At 34.9% G+C, this 15,046-nt stretch overlaps 1 protein-coding gene across 7 annotated transcripts in view; it reads left to right on the forward strand.

The window, feature by feature from the left end:
* Positions 1-15,046, forward strand: part of LOC131542001 (potassium voltage-gated channel subfamily KQT member 2) — a 62,798-nt gene that overhangs the window by 44,234 nt on the left and 3,518 nt on the right. For 3 of the 7 annotated variants that reach the window (XM_058778194.1, XM_058778195.1, XM_058778198.1), the window contains 2 exons: positions 12,315-12,359; positions 12,454-12,563. In XM_058778194.1, the coding sequence (XP_058634177.1) occupies positions 12,315-12,359; positions 12,454-12,563 (155 nt within the window). Of the gene's footprint in view, positions 1-938; positions 6,952-9,855; positions 9,964-11,262; positions 11,392-12,314; positions 12,360-12,453; positions 12,564-15,046 lie in introns of those variants that run through there. The other 4 variants (XM_058778196.1, XM_058778200.1, XM_058778197.1 and 1 more) reach the window with 2 other exon arrangements.

Below are 15,046 nucleotides of genomic sequence, written 5' to 3' on the forward strand. Positions count from 1 at the left end.
GTACCAAGCGCAGCGCAAATTAGAGCAGTCGCAAATAAAGAAATAAAGAAGCCATAGTATGTTTGAAAGAACCTGGACTCCTAGTTGAGGGTTCCAAGTCGTCTTTTATTTCCTGAAGCAAATTAAAAATAACATGGCTTGGCAAATGATATGTTCGTAAAATGTGTTCTTCTGGCATTCCAAATAAATTAATACGTGTGGAAAAAATCCTCTCCCTTTTACCAGCACAAAATAGTTTAAGACATGCTTTTTTTGGGCGTCAAATAATGGCACAAATACCAGTAATTTGACGAGCGCAAGTGTTAGTAAATTGCATTGCTCTCCTGCCATAAATTTTGCATCTGAAAGGAAAAACTCCTATAAATGTATATTCAGTAAGGTCAGGTGCTAAAATAACTGTGTCCATGCCTTTTCAGCCCTAATTCATCACTGTGCATCTTTAGTAAATCCTGACAGTACTATTTTAAAGGGGTCATCGGATGCAAAATTCACTTTTACATGTTGTTTGAACATAAATGTGTGTTGGCAGTGTGTGTACACATCCATCCTATAATGCTAAATATCCACCCAGTGCTTTTAGTAAATCCCCAATAATAATAATCACTTTCTCAGGTTGTTCTGAGATTCTGAGTGAGGGTGAGCAGACTTCATTAACATTTAAAGGAACATGCACCGAAATGGGTCGCTGTGAACAGAGCTGTTTTTGACAGGGTAAATAGGGTGTTGTTTTACACTACCATAGAGAAATTTCAACCAAAGTATGTTATAGACTTTTCATTAAGACCCTAAAGAATCATATCAACTTGGAAAATGGGAAATTGGCTTCCGATGACCCCTTTAACGGCAAAAAACGATTTGCGCTGGCACAAGCTGTTAGTAAAACTGATCCCAAGTGTTTCTAAGCAAAAAATAATAATCAGATCGTCCTTCTTTTTTAGGTGATGTCAATGGAGAGAAAGCTGGATTTCCTGGTCAACATCTACATCCAGCGCATGGGCATCCCGCAGGCCGAGACGGATGCTTACTTCGCCTCTAAGGAGCCGGACCCGGCGCCTCCATACCACAGTCCAGTGGAGCACATGGAGAAGAGCGGCTCCATCACCAAAATCATCCGCTCCAACAGCTCAGCGGGCCAGAAGAACTTCGACCCGCCGCCATCTACATGCATCAACCACCACTGCCCACCCTCCACGTCTTGGCACCTTCACAGGCGCCCTGAACCCACGCAAGGAACGTCACCCACGGGCGACCCCTCGCTAGTGCGCATCCCGCCACCTCCGGCCCATGAGCGCTCGTCCGCAGGCCACAATGGAGGCTCTCGCGGGGCGGGACAGCATCATGCATCGCGGGGCGAAGATGGACGCCCGCTGGCTCTTTCCCAGCAGCAGGCCGGAGCCGAGAGCGACACGTCCATATCCATCCCCTCGGTGGACCACGAGGAACTGGAGCGCTCCTTCAGCGGCTTCAGCATCTCGCAGTCCAAAGAGAACCTGGACTTCCTCAACAACGCCTACTTCAGCGGCGTGTCGCGCTGCACTAAAGTCAGGCCGTACATCGCAGAGGGCGAGTCGGACACGGACTCCGATCTGTGCGCCCCGTCGCCTCATTCCGCCACCGGAGACGGCGCTTACGCAGACAGAGGATGGTCCGGCCCGAAGTAAACCTCACAAATCTGGGATTCGACCATTGGCAAACGCGCGCTGGACTACATTTGCGTGTTTAAAAAAAGCAGCGTTTGTCTTCGGCTCCATGGGCAGAAGATACGGTGGAAACGGCAAGACGCAGTGAAGATGCAATGCAGTGGCTTCTGCGAGCCGAGCACTTGCTTATCCATCGGCTCATGTCTGGAGAAAGACGGATTTTAACATGAGAGACGCTGGGAGAGTCTTTAGCATTTCATTTGTGACCCTTGACCTCAAAACCAGTCATAAGGGTCATTTTCTTTTTATTTTTTGATTTATACATCATCTGAAAGTCGACTAAATAAGCTTTCCATTGATGTATGGTTTGTTATGATAGGACAATATTTGGATGAGATTATTTGAAGATCTGGAATCTGAGGGTGCAAAAAATCTAAATATTGAGAAAATCGCCTTTAAAGTTGTCCAAATGACGTTCTTAGCAATGCATATTACTAATCAAAAATGAAGTTTTTATATATTTACGGTAGTAAATTTACAAAATATCTTCATGGAACATGATCTTTATTTAATATCCAAATGATTTTTGGCATAAAAAAAAAAGGATAATTTTGACCCATACAATGTATTGTTGGCTATTGCTATAAATATACCCCAGCGACTTATGACTGCTTTTGTGCTCCAGGGTCACAATATGTGGTGCATTTGCGTCTTTAAGAACGTCTCATTGATTTCACATCGTCAGCTGGTTAAAGGGATCGTTCACTCAAAAATCTCTCAAACATCCTGTTGTTATTTACTCACCCTCAAGTCGCACCAAATGGTATGACTTGCTTTCTTGTGCAACACAAAAGAAGTAGGACAGTTTTTGCATCTGTCAAGCATCAAAAGGACCAAAACTACACAAAAGCACCATAAAAATATCATGAAGGTACATTTATGCATTTGGCAGATGCTTTTATTTAAAGCAACATTGTATTCAAGTAGGGCTGCATGAAAATGGTTAAACAGCTATTTTATTATTTTGCTCAAAGAATACAGTCATGGTTATTAATAATTTCATTTGATTTATTTACTTTTTACACTTCATCAAAATGATTGTACTCTGACATAAGCACAAACCAAGAGAATGTCAACTCACATAATTCCCATACAGCAAAAATAATAAAATAAAAATAATAAAATAAAATGTTGAAATATACAAAAAAATGGCCAAAAAATATGATTGCTAAAATATAACTTTACTAAAAGCATTTAAAAATATATTTTGCCCTCCATATATTTCAATCCATTCACATACAGTATATCACATTTGAAGAAAATTAAATACTGAATAAAGCCTAAATGTGAAATTTGAAATGTATTTTCTTTCCCCTGTAATACATTCTGAAATATTTTGCTTTGGTTTTTCAAAAATCATTAAGCTTTGCTGTTTACAACATATACTTAGTATATTTTTAAAGCTTTGGCCTAACATTTTTTTATTTTATTTTATTTATTTGCTGTATGGGTTTGCTCGCAGATTTAGTCACAGAAAACAGCACAAACGATTGCGAGAAAGAACACATAAAGTTTAACCACCAGGCAGGAAATTTTTGAAAAAAAGCTTTATTTTATTTATGAAAAAAAAGCTCTGAATGAGGGATTTAAAGCTTGATCTGGCAACCGCAACCTTTAATGTTTGTGGAGGCTTGTTACCAACGCAAGAAAGCACAAATGCCAAATTAAAATTAAATGTTCTCTGGATATTTGACCAGCAGACAAATATCACAAATGATTATGCTTAATAAATCAGAAGAAGCAGAAATCATCATTACGATTAAAATACAATGTTGTATAGTTTCTTGCTTTCCCTGGGATTCGAACCCAAAACCTTAGCATTGCTACAGGAAGCCTAGTTTATAAAAAGGTAGTTTATTTAACTTAGTACCATATGTCAAGTCTTCTGAAATTCTAAAATCAGTGAAATATAAGTCGTTATTTGGTGATAAATGACATGAGGGTGAGTAAATAATGAGAGAATTGAGATTTTAGTGTGAACTATCCCTTTAAATCATGTCTCTGTAGTACCATGTCGTCCATGTTCGCTTGTGAATGTACTTCACGACAGCTTGTGAATTTTAAAACATCTCTAAACCAGGTCACTTAATGTTGATCATAATATTCCCTTAATTAATTACCATGGTTAGGAAATTCACTTCAAGTACATATGAAATATAAAATATCACTTTCTCTCAAGTTTACAGTTTTTTATTACTCCCTGAATTAATAATTTGCATGTCAATAAATTAGGAATATTTAGTAAGATTGTATATTTAAAGTTAATTTCATACTGCAAATTAACAGCTTCTTGAAATAATGATAAAAAAAAGCCTATTTTCTGCCAATATTTTTCTTTTCTTAAAGATACTAAACCCTCCAAAGCAATTTCTAAAACTATTTCTGTAACAACAAAAGTATCCGTTTAATAATATAATATGTCTGCTTCACAATCATTCAGCATACATAAAAAAATCATCTCGTTTTCTAAAACATGCCATCAGAAAACATGAGGGCCAGATGTGGTATAAAGTTGAATATGAATTAATCATTTAGTTAGTTTGTTAGTTAATTGAATCTCGCTCATGAAACAGGGGAAAATACTGTATTGAATGCACTAATTTACTGAGAGCACATGTGAAATGCACTTGTTCTGATGTAATTGATGTTCTTTTGCCTTCTATAGTTTGTTTTATTGGTTGAAACCATACTGAACAAAAATGTCTGTATCGAGACCGGACAGCTGACCGGATTTAACGTATGTTTCCTGTAGAAATCATCCGTATGTGTTCTACACCACTTCACACATGCAGACTGCACATCTCCAAAGAGGATAGTTCATTTACATCATCCGTCTTCCATCTCAGTCGCCGGAGTCTTTCTCTAACGCTCCCTTTAATGCTGGTCATCTGCTGCTTGTGCTGGACAGATGGGGGAGACCGGGGCTAGTTGTCACATGGTGAACTGATGGATTTACAGACAAAATTCTAAAAGTCTTGATTACAAAATGCTGTTGCTCAGGAAAAATAGTTAATTTACATTCATGCATTTGAAAAAAGAGAATTACATTGCATGCAAGGTTTACATTTTATCAGGTCATGCATTTGCTGAAAAATCAAACTTATGAAAACAACTGGTGTATAATTTAACACTTTTCACTCAGAAATTGCTAGTAAATTTCACAAATAATGACAAAGAATTGGCAAGTAGCATTGAATTAAATTTGACATTTGGAAGTAGAAAGACTGAAATAGTTTTTTCTTGTAAAACGTACTCCACTTGAAAAATCATTTTTACAGTGTATATGGGGCATGTTGTCACACTACTACAAAGGGAAACCTCCTGCTGAATGTTAAAAATATATTTGTTTGAAATATGTAATACTATCTAAATAAAAAACAAACAAACACAGCAACAAACCAACAAACACAAAAATTGCTATTTTCACTTTTTACTTAAAACCTTTTTGCCATGTGACAACTAGCCTTGTCTCACCGATTTGAATGCAAAATGCTTAAAATTCAGCAAAAGCACCAGAATGAATTCCTGGATTAATATAACATACTGTACAGTCAGAATACTGTGGTAAATGGCCGCTGAACTTCATTTACCCTAACAGAGACATATAGATGTAAGTCATTGGTTCAGTTGGGTCATATGGCAGTTCTGAAGCTGAAAATCACTTACAAAAAAGTACTGCGTCTGGTATTCTTTGAAGTACCTTGGCGTACCATGTAAATACCATGCTACATGAATATGGTATTCTCTGCCGTCACTGTATTACGGTAACACCACAGTACTTGTTTGTGAGGGACAGTTGAGTTCTGCACATTCAGTCCCAGTGAATCTGTAACAGTGATTTGAGTTGAATATCGTCACAGCTGCCTTGCTTGATTTCAATTTGTTTTCCAAAGAATCTATGTGTTTTGCTAAATTGCCTTTGGTATCTTTTCTAACGCTGTCGGTTTTGTTCCTGTTGTGTGTAAATGTTTACTTGAGGTCAGTTTGGTTCTGAAATGCTTGTGAATGTATTTCTAAATGCTGTCGTTTTGTTTTCACTGTACAGACAACTTTCATATACTTTGTAGATCTACACAACCAGCTTCTGTGACACGAGAATCTGTCAGATAGGTTTGCGATATCTGAAAAGATGAGTAAACACGTAAATCTTTGCATTAGATGCATTTGTCAAATGCATATGTGGTATTAGTGATTCTGCACCACTAGGATGTTTAATTAGTTTAACCAGCAGGACTCACGCGGTCAGTTAGCATCACCAGAATGACCAGCACTAACCAGCATACACTTGGCTGAGAAAAGTCATGGTCTTTTTAACAAAAAAGTTGCTAGTCTTGCTTTTACTCCCAAAATGTAATCAAGATGACCAAAAGTTTTGCTTTTTGAATATTAAACGCTTGTTTGAGGAAGAAATCTTAGCTTGGCACTTCTCAGAAACTGGGTTGACCTCATTATTCATCATCTATGGAAGCCGTTTCTGCCATGAAATAAAAAACAAGAAAGGTAATTGTGACTTTTTATTTCATAATTCTGACCTTTTTTACTCTCAATTCTGATTTTCTATCTCATAATGTTTTAGTTTATTATGATTTTCTATCTCATAATTCTGAGTTTATTATGAGTTTATATCTCATAATTCTGAGTTTGTCTCACAATTCTGATCGAGTTTATATCTTGTAATTTGAGTTTATATCATAATTCCGAGTTTATCTTGTAATTCTGAGTTTATATCAATTATGAGTTTATATCTCAATTATGAGTTTGTCTCATAATTCTAAATTTATATCTCATTATGCTGAATTGAGTTTATATCTCATAATTCTGAGTTTATCTTGTAATTCTGAGTTTATATCATAATTCCGAGTTTGTCTCATAATTCTAAGTTTATATCTCATAATTCTGAGTTTGTCTCACAATTCTGATCGAGTTTATATCTTGTAATTTGAGTTTATATCATAATTCCGAGTTTATCTTGTAATTCTGAGTTTATATCAATTATGAGTTTATATCTCAATTATGAGTTTGTCTCATAATTCTAAATTTATATCTCATTATGCTGAATTGAGTTTATATCTCATAATTCTGAGTTTATCTTGTAATTCTGAGTTTATATCATAATTCCGAGTTTGTCTCATAATTCTAAGTTTATATCTCATAATTCTGAGTTTGTCTCGCAATTCTGATCGAGTTTAAATCTTCTAATTCGAGTTTATATCATAATTATGAGTTTATATCTTCTGAGCTGAGTTTTTTCATAATTCTGAGTTTGTCTCATAATTCTGAGTTTGTCTCGCAATTCTGAGTTTATATCATGATTTCGTTTTTTTTTTTCAGAATTATGAGTAAAAAAGAGATATAAGCTAAGAATTACAAGGAAGTCAGAATTCTGAGTTTATATCTCATAATTCTTTGTTTCTTGTAATTGTGAGCTTATATCAGAATTGTGATATAAAAGTCACATTTACCTTTTTATTTGTTATTTCTGTGGCGGAAATGGCCTTCTCTGGAAGATTGCATGAATCCAGCAGAAGGAAAGTTTGCGATACTACACGGCCCACACACGTCACACATCCTGCAAGCCTTAAGTTTCTTGTCTATGTGTGGTAAGTGACACTTATGTGATTCACATTGACAGAAATCTTGTTTTACAGCTAACACACACATAATGGCTTTAGCTAATGTCATTTTATCATCATGCCTATGTTTACTCGACAGTCTCGGATCAAATCCATGATTGTTGCTTTTCACAAATGATGAGCACTGTTGTCTTTTATTTTTCTTCACAAGAAAAGTAAATGCTTGCCGGCATGTTTTGAACCGTTGAATGCCATATCTATATAGCTTTTGATTATTATGTAGCATATCCGTTGTGTAGTCACTCAGATCCATGAGCTCATGGGCAAATGTACAATAAACTTTGTATATCATAAAGTTCAGATGCTGCTGTCGTTCTTGTTCATCTAATTATGTTTTACATCACTAATGAAGGCCTTCAAACAGTTCAAATGAGTTTATATAGTGATTTTCACAATATAAATCATTAATAAAGAATAGTGCCTTACTAACAGAATATAGGCTTCATAGTTTAATTAGTTGTTATATTATCTGTTGATGATGTAATAAAGAGATTATAAGAAGTGTTGGCTAGTAACTGATTACATGTAATCTGGATTACTTAATCAGATTCCAAAAATAAAGTACTTGTAATTAGATTAGATTTTAGATTTTTAAAGGCTCATAGTCAGATTAGAGTTACTTTTTTATGGATTACTTGATTACATTATTTACACAATGGCAGTAAATTATTAATAACTTATTGATTCACTCCAGTTCTTTATTTTATTTATTTTTTTATTTATTTTCCTTTCTAAATGAACCTACCACTAATATACAGTTTGGGAAACCTTGCGGTAACGTTAAATGCATTTCATGATGTTGATAATAAATAATATGTTTCTTTTTTTTTTCTTAATAAATTACACAATAATTTCATTCAATTCTATGTGATAAATGAGTTAGTTCAAAAGTAATCTAAAAGTGTAGATTTAGAATATTTTCTCTTTTTATCGCTCCATAAATCAGAAAATACATACAAAATCACTTACATTTTTGATATAAAATTTTATATAAATGATATATGATAAATGCTATATGAACAGAAAAAACCCTCTAGATATAGATAGGAATAAGTGCTGCTGAAGTAAAAAAAAAAAAAAACTCAATTTGTATTGGAAATTGAAATGCAGATGCAAATCAATAAAGTGTAGTAAAACAAGTGTATTTTGGATATTTTTTTTCTACTTGTCTGAAAAAAGACAAGTTACTGAAGCAAAATCTCAACACTGATCTGTGCATGGAAACACAATGGTTTTGCCTGAAGCGTCTCGCCTTAAAAGAACCAAACTAACAACAGCACAAAAAGTTAAGAAGTCCCAGATTTCTTTGTAATCACACTGTCTCTGATGCTTCTCAGAAACCACACTGTCCATGTCTGCCGTCTCTAGAGTCTTTTCTTCTTCGTTTACATTGTTTCTGCCTTTAAAGCTGGCCTCAGAACTCATTTAGTCCATTTTATTTGTGACCGGGTCACTTACAGCTAATATTAATTCTTCTATTAAAACAATGAATCTGCTGCTCTTTAGAAACAAACTGATCAGAGAGCGGTTTGCAGGAATGTTGGTGTGCATGTGAACGCTCCCAATGAACTCTAGTGAATCAAACCCTTTTAAAGCAATCTCACACGTTATTGCAATGCAATTCACTTCATACTGAATGCAAAACAGTCCTGGTTTCACTTTTTCATGTTTGTGCAATGCATATTATTTTTGGCACATTGTTCTTTGGTTTCTCTTGATGTCTTTTGCATATTCTATTTTAAATTTTTTGAGATAAAACCTGGTTATACAATGTCTTTTTGAATTTGCTGATTGTCAAATTCTAAATTGACTCCTCAGATGGTGTTGTTTTTTTTGTTTTGTTTTGTTTTTTTAAGATTTTTCTGACCTGAACATGTTTTTGTGGGGTTATTATTGCATTAATATAAGTGAAAGAGGGAAGCTTGCCATGTATGTAATGGAATCGGTCCATTAGCAGCCTCTTGAAGTGTAAATATGCACATAAATATTGCACACACATGCACTCGCACATGAATATATGCATGAAGAACATGAGTGTGAAATAAAACATCACATTTAGCATGACCTGCAATGTGACGATCAGATGTGGGATGTGGGATGTGGGCGGGGCATCGCGTGATGGATGCTGAGTGTGACACTGATGAAGACTGTGAATGCAGATGAACTGATGTGCTCTGTGTGAATGCAGCCGGACGTTGCCGGAAGGGTCCGAAGGTCCCAGATGCATTGAATGGCTGCTGAGTGACTAAGAGAAAGGCAGTCCTTTTTCTCCAGGGAATGTTGTTTAATGTGTGTTGTTAAGAGGTTTTCTTCCAGTCAAGACATTTCTTTTGAAGGAATGAGAGAATTCTGTCACAGAAATTAGTTTTTCCTGAAATGCATGCGAAATTAAAGCAGATGAACTGATGCATCTGAGCTCTTCACTAAAAGTTTGGAGACATTTTCATTCTTTGTGACATGGTTTGGATGGATTTATGAGTGTCGAGGGACAGAATGAGCTGAAAAGAAAGTGCTTTTGGAAGTTTTCAGAACAAAAAGCAGACTGTCCATCAAACAGCAGGAACAGAGACGCTTGATCATGCCTCGCTGTCTTCATCTTTTGGTCCTCCTGCTGTTTTATCCTCCTCAAGGTAAAGCACTGCATCTTCAGAGAGTACACATCACTAATGCAACAAGGAATGCATTCATGTTGAAAAATATTTTTAATGCATTTTATGAAAAACAAAACAAAAAAACAAACAAATCTGGGTCATATTTCTTCCCAAAATCCAGAAGAAGAAAACAATTAAATTGTGTATTTATATATTCAATGTGAAGGAAAAATCAGTAGAAAGCTGATACCAGCGACTTTTCCATTAAGTTTCAGACATTTCCATCAACCATTTAACATAAAACAATGAGATACGTAACTGAAAACGCAGATAAAATTCCTATGAAAAATCTATAAAGAAAATACCTTCGTAATAACATGGTACATGGTGCTGTATTTTTATGGACTTTTTTAATGGAGTTTTTATTCATTTCTAAAGAAAATTAAGCCTAATTTAAGTTTTTAAGAAAAAGAAACATGAACATGAAATATAACGAAAATGTCACAATGCAAAAAGAAAAATGAATTGTTCTAAAAAAAAATTGATTTAATTTGTTTAAAGCATTATTTAGTATTTTATTCTAATATTTGTTAAGAATGATCAAATTTATGTTTGCATTATTATACAATAAATAGACTTTTCATAGAGCACAGAATTCAAAGTGAGAATGGTTATTATAGTTAACTCAAATTAAAATAATTAAAAAAAAGATTTATGGGATATAAAGTAAATTGAAACAGAATAAAATATAAACAAAAAAACGTATTTTATTTCAGCAACATCTTACTTTTATTTAGTCTAACTTGATATACCAACTAAAACTAAAATAAAAATGAATAAAACTGTACAGACATTTTAAAATAATAATAATGATGATAATAATGGCAATACTACTAATAATAATAATGACAAAACACAAAAATTACTAAAACTTTAACTAAAATGAAAATGAAAACTAAAATAAAATAAAATATAAACTAATAATAAACAAAATATAAATAAAGACTACCCTACCCTCCCTTTCTTTTCTAAAGGTGATTTTCTCAATATTTAGATTTTTTTGCACCCTCAGATTCCAGATTTTCAAATAGTTGTATCTCAGACAAATATTGTCCGATCATAACAAACCATACATCAATGGAAAGCTTATTTAAAATCTAAATTTCGAAAAATTGACACTTAAGACTGGTTTTGTCATCCAGGGTCACATATTGATCTCTCTGACTTATGATTGCAGACTTTGGTTCCCCTTTTGATCTCTATACTGTATATCTGACTCTATACTAAATATCTGGTGCATGTGCAGACTGATTTAGTTTGTTTCTTGTCCGTCTCTAGTTTGTTGTGGTGAAGTTCAGGCTGAAGACCGTCTGCTGAGGTTTCTGCTCACAGGATACAGTAAACTGGTCCGTCCGGTCCAGAACATCACTGATGTGGTTCACGTCCGCTTTGGACTGTCCATCGCCCAGCTCACTGATGTGGTACAATCTGCAAGGAAACACATGCAAAATCATACAATCTGCAAATCCTGTAGGATATACATTGATTTCTCTATAAGCCAACAGCTGGCTGAAACATTACAAATGTAATCCTCTCAAACACATTTGTTTATATGCAAATATTTGCAATAAACTTGAAATATATAAACCTATGTTTTATACTTGTATCCACCTTATATTTAACATAAACACTTTTGAGTTGCAAATGGCTGCGCCTGTACTTACATTAAAAGTAAGATAGATACGTGAATAGTTTTACATTATATTACATTTTATTTATAAAAAGCAAAAAATAAATAAAAAATGTATTCCAGAAAAATGTATGGTACATGGTGTTGTATTTTTATGTTTTATCAGTTTTTTATAAAGAAAATGAAGCCTAATTTAAGCTTTTAAGAAAAAACAAAAAAACATGGAAATGTCACAAAATATAATGAAAATGTCACAATGCAAAAATAACAATTAATTGTTGTTTTTTTAAAAATAGATTTAAATTCTTTAAGCTTTATTTATTTATTTAATCGTTTTTATGTTTATTTTTTATGAATGATAAAATTTATTCGTTTTTGTATTATTAGACAAAAAAATTGAATTCCAAAGGGGAAGAGTTATTATAGTTCAACTAAAACCATTAAAAATCTTATGTGAAATAAAATAAAATAAAATAAAATAGGCCTATTTTAAAAATTGTTTCTTAAATATTTTGTTTCTGGTTTGATAACGGGATTTACTTCTTCATAAACAATTTTACTCTGGTGTTGTAATGGCATAACACTTTTATATTTCACAGATCGATCACCAACATAATAGCCAAACCTTTATGCTGTGTTATAATGAAATGTGTGGTTATGGTTGCATTAAATGCCACAATTGTTTTATGTCCCTCACCAGAATGAAAAAAATCAAATGATGACCACGAATGTGTGGGTGAAACAAGTGAGTGTTTCCCTGTTAAACACGATTCAGTGTCCTGCTCTGACTCATCCTGATTCCTGACAGCTCGTTTAATCACAGCCCTTCTCTCCATTAGGAATGGCATGATTACCGGCTCCGCTGGAGGCCCGCAGACTATGAGAACATCACCTCGATGCGGATACCGGCGCAGTTCATCTGGAAGCCCGATATAGTGCTGTACAACAAGTAGGTGATCAAAGAAACCACACCGTATTGACTGGCTGCAGTGACATACAAGCTCCACAGGGGGCGCCACAGCATCGCTCAAGCATGCCGCATCAGTCTTTGTGTGTGCATTTAGGGTTAGGTGTTTTATTTTTAGTTTATTTGCTTAAAATGTGTTTAAAAGTGTAAATCACCATGATCACCTCTTATGATTTATTCATTATGTTCTGTGTAAAAAAGCACCTGAGAGCTCTGATTCATGAGGTTTGAGTTTTAACTGAAGGTGACGGAATTCGGCGTGATGTTTTTGGCATGTCGCTGAGTTATAAACTCTTGAAATTAATTCTACTGTAACTATTAGAATCAAAACTGCATGTAGGCGCATGTAAATTTGTATTTTGGCATTTTACTAACCATCATGTCATTACAAACCAAGTGACTTTTCTTTTTTTCAATGGAAAACAAACAAATGAATAGAATAGAATAGAATAGAATAGAATAATTGTTTTCCATACAATGAAAGTGAATGTGGACTAAAGCAATCACATTCCAAAAAGCACAGAAAAAGTAAAATTAAATAAAATAAAAAATAAAATAAAACATATTGGAAGTCTTCTAAAACAAGTTATTATTGAATACACATTATATATATATATACAGTGAGGAAAATAAGTATTTGAACACCCTGCTATTTTGCAAGTTCTCCCACTTAGAAATCATGGAGGGGTCTGAAATTGTCATCGTAGGTGCATGTCCACTGTGAGAGACATAATCTAAAAAAAAAAAAATCCATAAATCACAATGTATGATTTTTTAACTATTTATTTGTACGATACAGCTGCAAATAAGTATTTGAACACCTGAGAAAATCAATGTTAATATTTGGTACAGTAGCCTTTGTTTGCAATTACAGAGGTCAAACGTTTCCTGTAGTTTTTCACCAGGTTTGCACACACTGCAGGAGGGATTTTGGCCCACCTCCACACAGATCTTCTCTAGATCAGTCAGGTTTCTGGCCTGTCGCTGAGAAACACGGAGTTTGAGCTCCTCCAAAGATTCTCTATTGGGTTTAGGTCTGAGACTGGCTAGGCCACGCCAGAACCTTGATATGCTTCTTACAGAGCCACTCCTTGGTTATCCTGGCTGTGTGCTTCGGGTCATTGTCATGTTGGAAGACCCAGCCTCGACCCATCTTCAATGCTCTAACTGAGGGAAGGAGGTTGTTCCCCAAAATCTCGCAATACATGGCCCCGGTCATCCTCTCCTTAATACAGTGCAGTCGCCCTGTCCCATGTGCAGAAAAACCCCCAAAGCATGATGCTACCACCCCATGCTTCACAGTAGGGATGGTGTTCTTGGGATGGTACTCATCATTCTTCTTCCTCCAAACACGTTTAGTGGAATTATGACCAAAAGTTCTATTTTGGTCTCATCTGACCACATGACTTTCTCCCATGACTCCTCTGGATCATCCAAATGGTCATTGGCAAACTTAAGTCGGGCTGGACATGTGCTGGTTTAAGCAGGGGAACCTTCCGTGCCATGCATGATTTCAAACCATGACGCCTTAGTGTATTACCAACAGTAACCTTGGAAACGGTGGTCCCAGCTCTTTTCAGGTCATTGACCAGCTCCTCCCGTAGTTCTGGGCTGATTTCTCACCTTTCTTAGGATCATTGAGACCCCACGAGGTGAGATCTTGCATGGAGCCCCAGTCCGAGGGAGACTGACAGTCATGTTTAGCTTCTTCCATTTTCTAATGATTGCTCCAACAGTGGACCTTTTTTCACCAAGCTGCTTGGCAGTTTCCCTGTAGCCCTTTCCAGCCTTGTGGAGGTGTATAATTTTGTCTCTAGTGTCTTTGGACAGCTCTTTGGTCTTGGCCATGTTAGTAGTTGGATTCTTACTGATTGTATGGGGTGGACAGGTGTCTTTATGCAGCTAACGACCTCAAACAGGTGCATCTAATTTAGGATAATAAATGGAGTGGAGGTGGACATTTTAAAGGCAGACTAACAGGTCTTTGAGGGTCAGAATTCTAGCTGATAGACAGGTGTTCAAATACTTATTTGCAGCTGTATCATACAAATAAATAGTTAAAAAATCATACATTGTGATTTCTGTTTTTTTTTTAGATTATGTCTCTCACAGTGGACATGCACCTACGATGACAATTTCAGACCCCTCCATGATTTCTAAGTGGGAGAACTTGCAAAATAGCAGGGTGTTCAAATACTTATTTTCCTCACTGTATATATATATATATATATATATATATATACTGTATACACACACACATTCTCATTTTCGTTTAGTACTAAAATATTAAAGTGAAAGCAAAATTAAAATCTAATTTAAAATATTAACAAAAACTATAATAGTATATTGATGATAATAAAATAACACTGGTATTTACTGAATATTTCAAATCATGATTTTATTTTTAATTTCAGTTCATTTTTCTTTTCTTTTGTTTTCTTTTTTCCTTTCCTTTTCATTTCTTT

The sequence above is a fragment of the Onychostoma macrolepis genome, chromosome 06 (assembly GCF_012432095.1).
Source record: "Onychostoma macrolepis isolate SWU-2019 chromosome 06, ASM1243209v1, whole genome shotgun sequence".
Taxonomy (NCBI): Eukaryota; Metazoa; Chordata; class Actinopteri; order Cypriniformes; family Cyprinidae; genus Onychostoma; species Onychostoma macrolepis.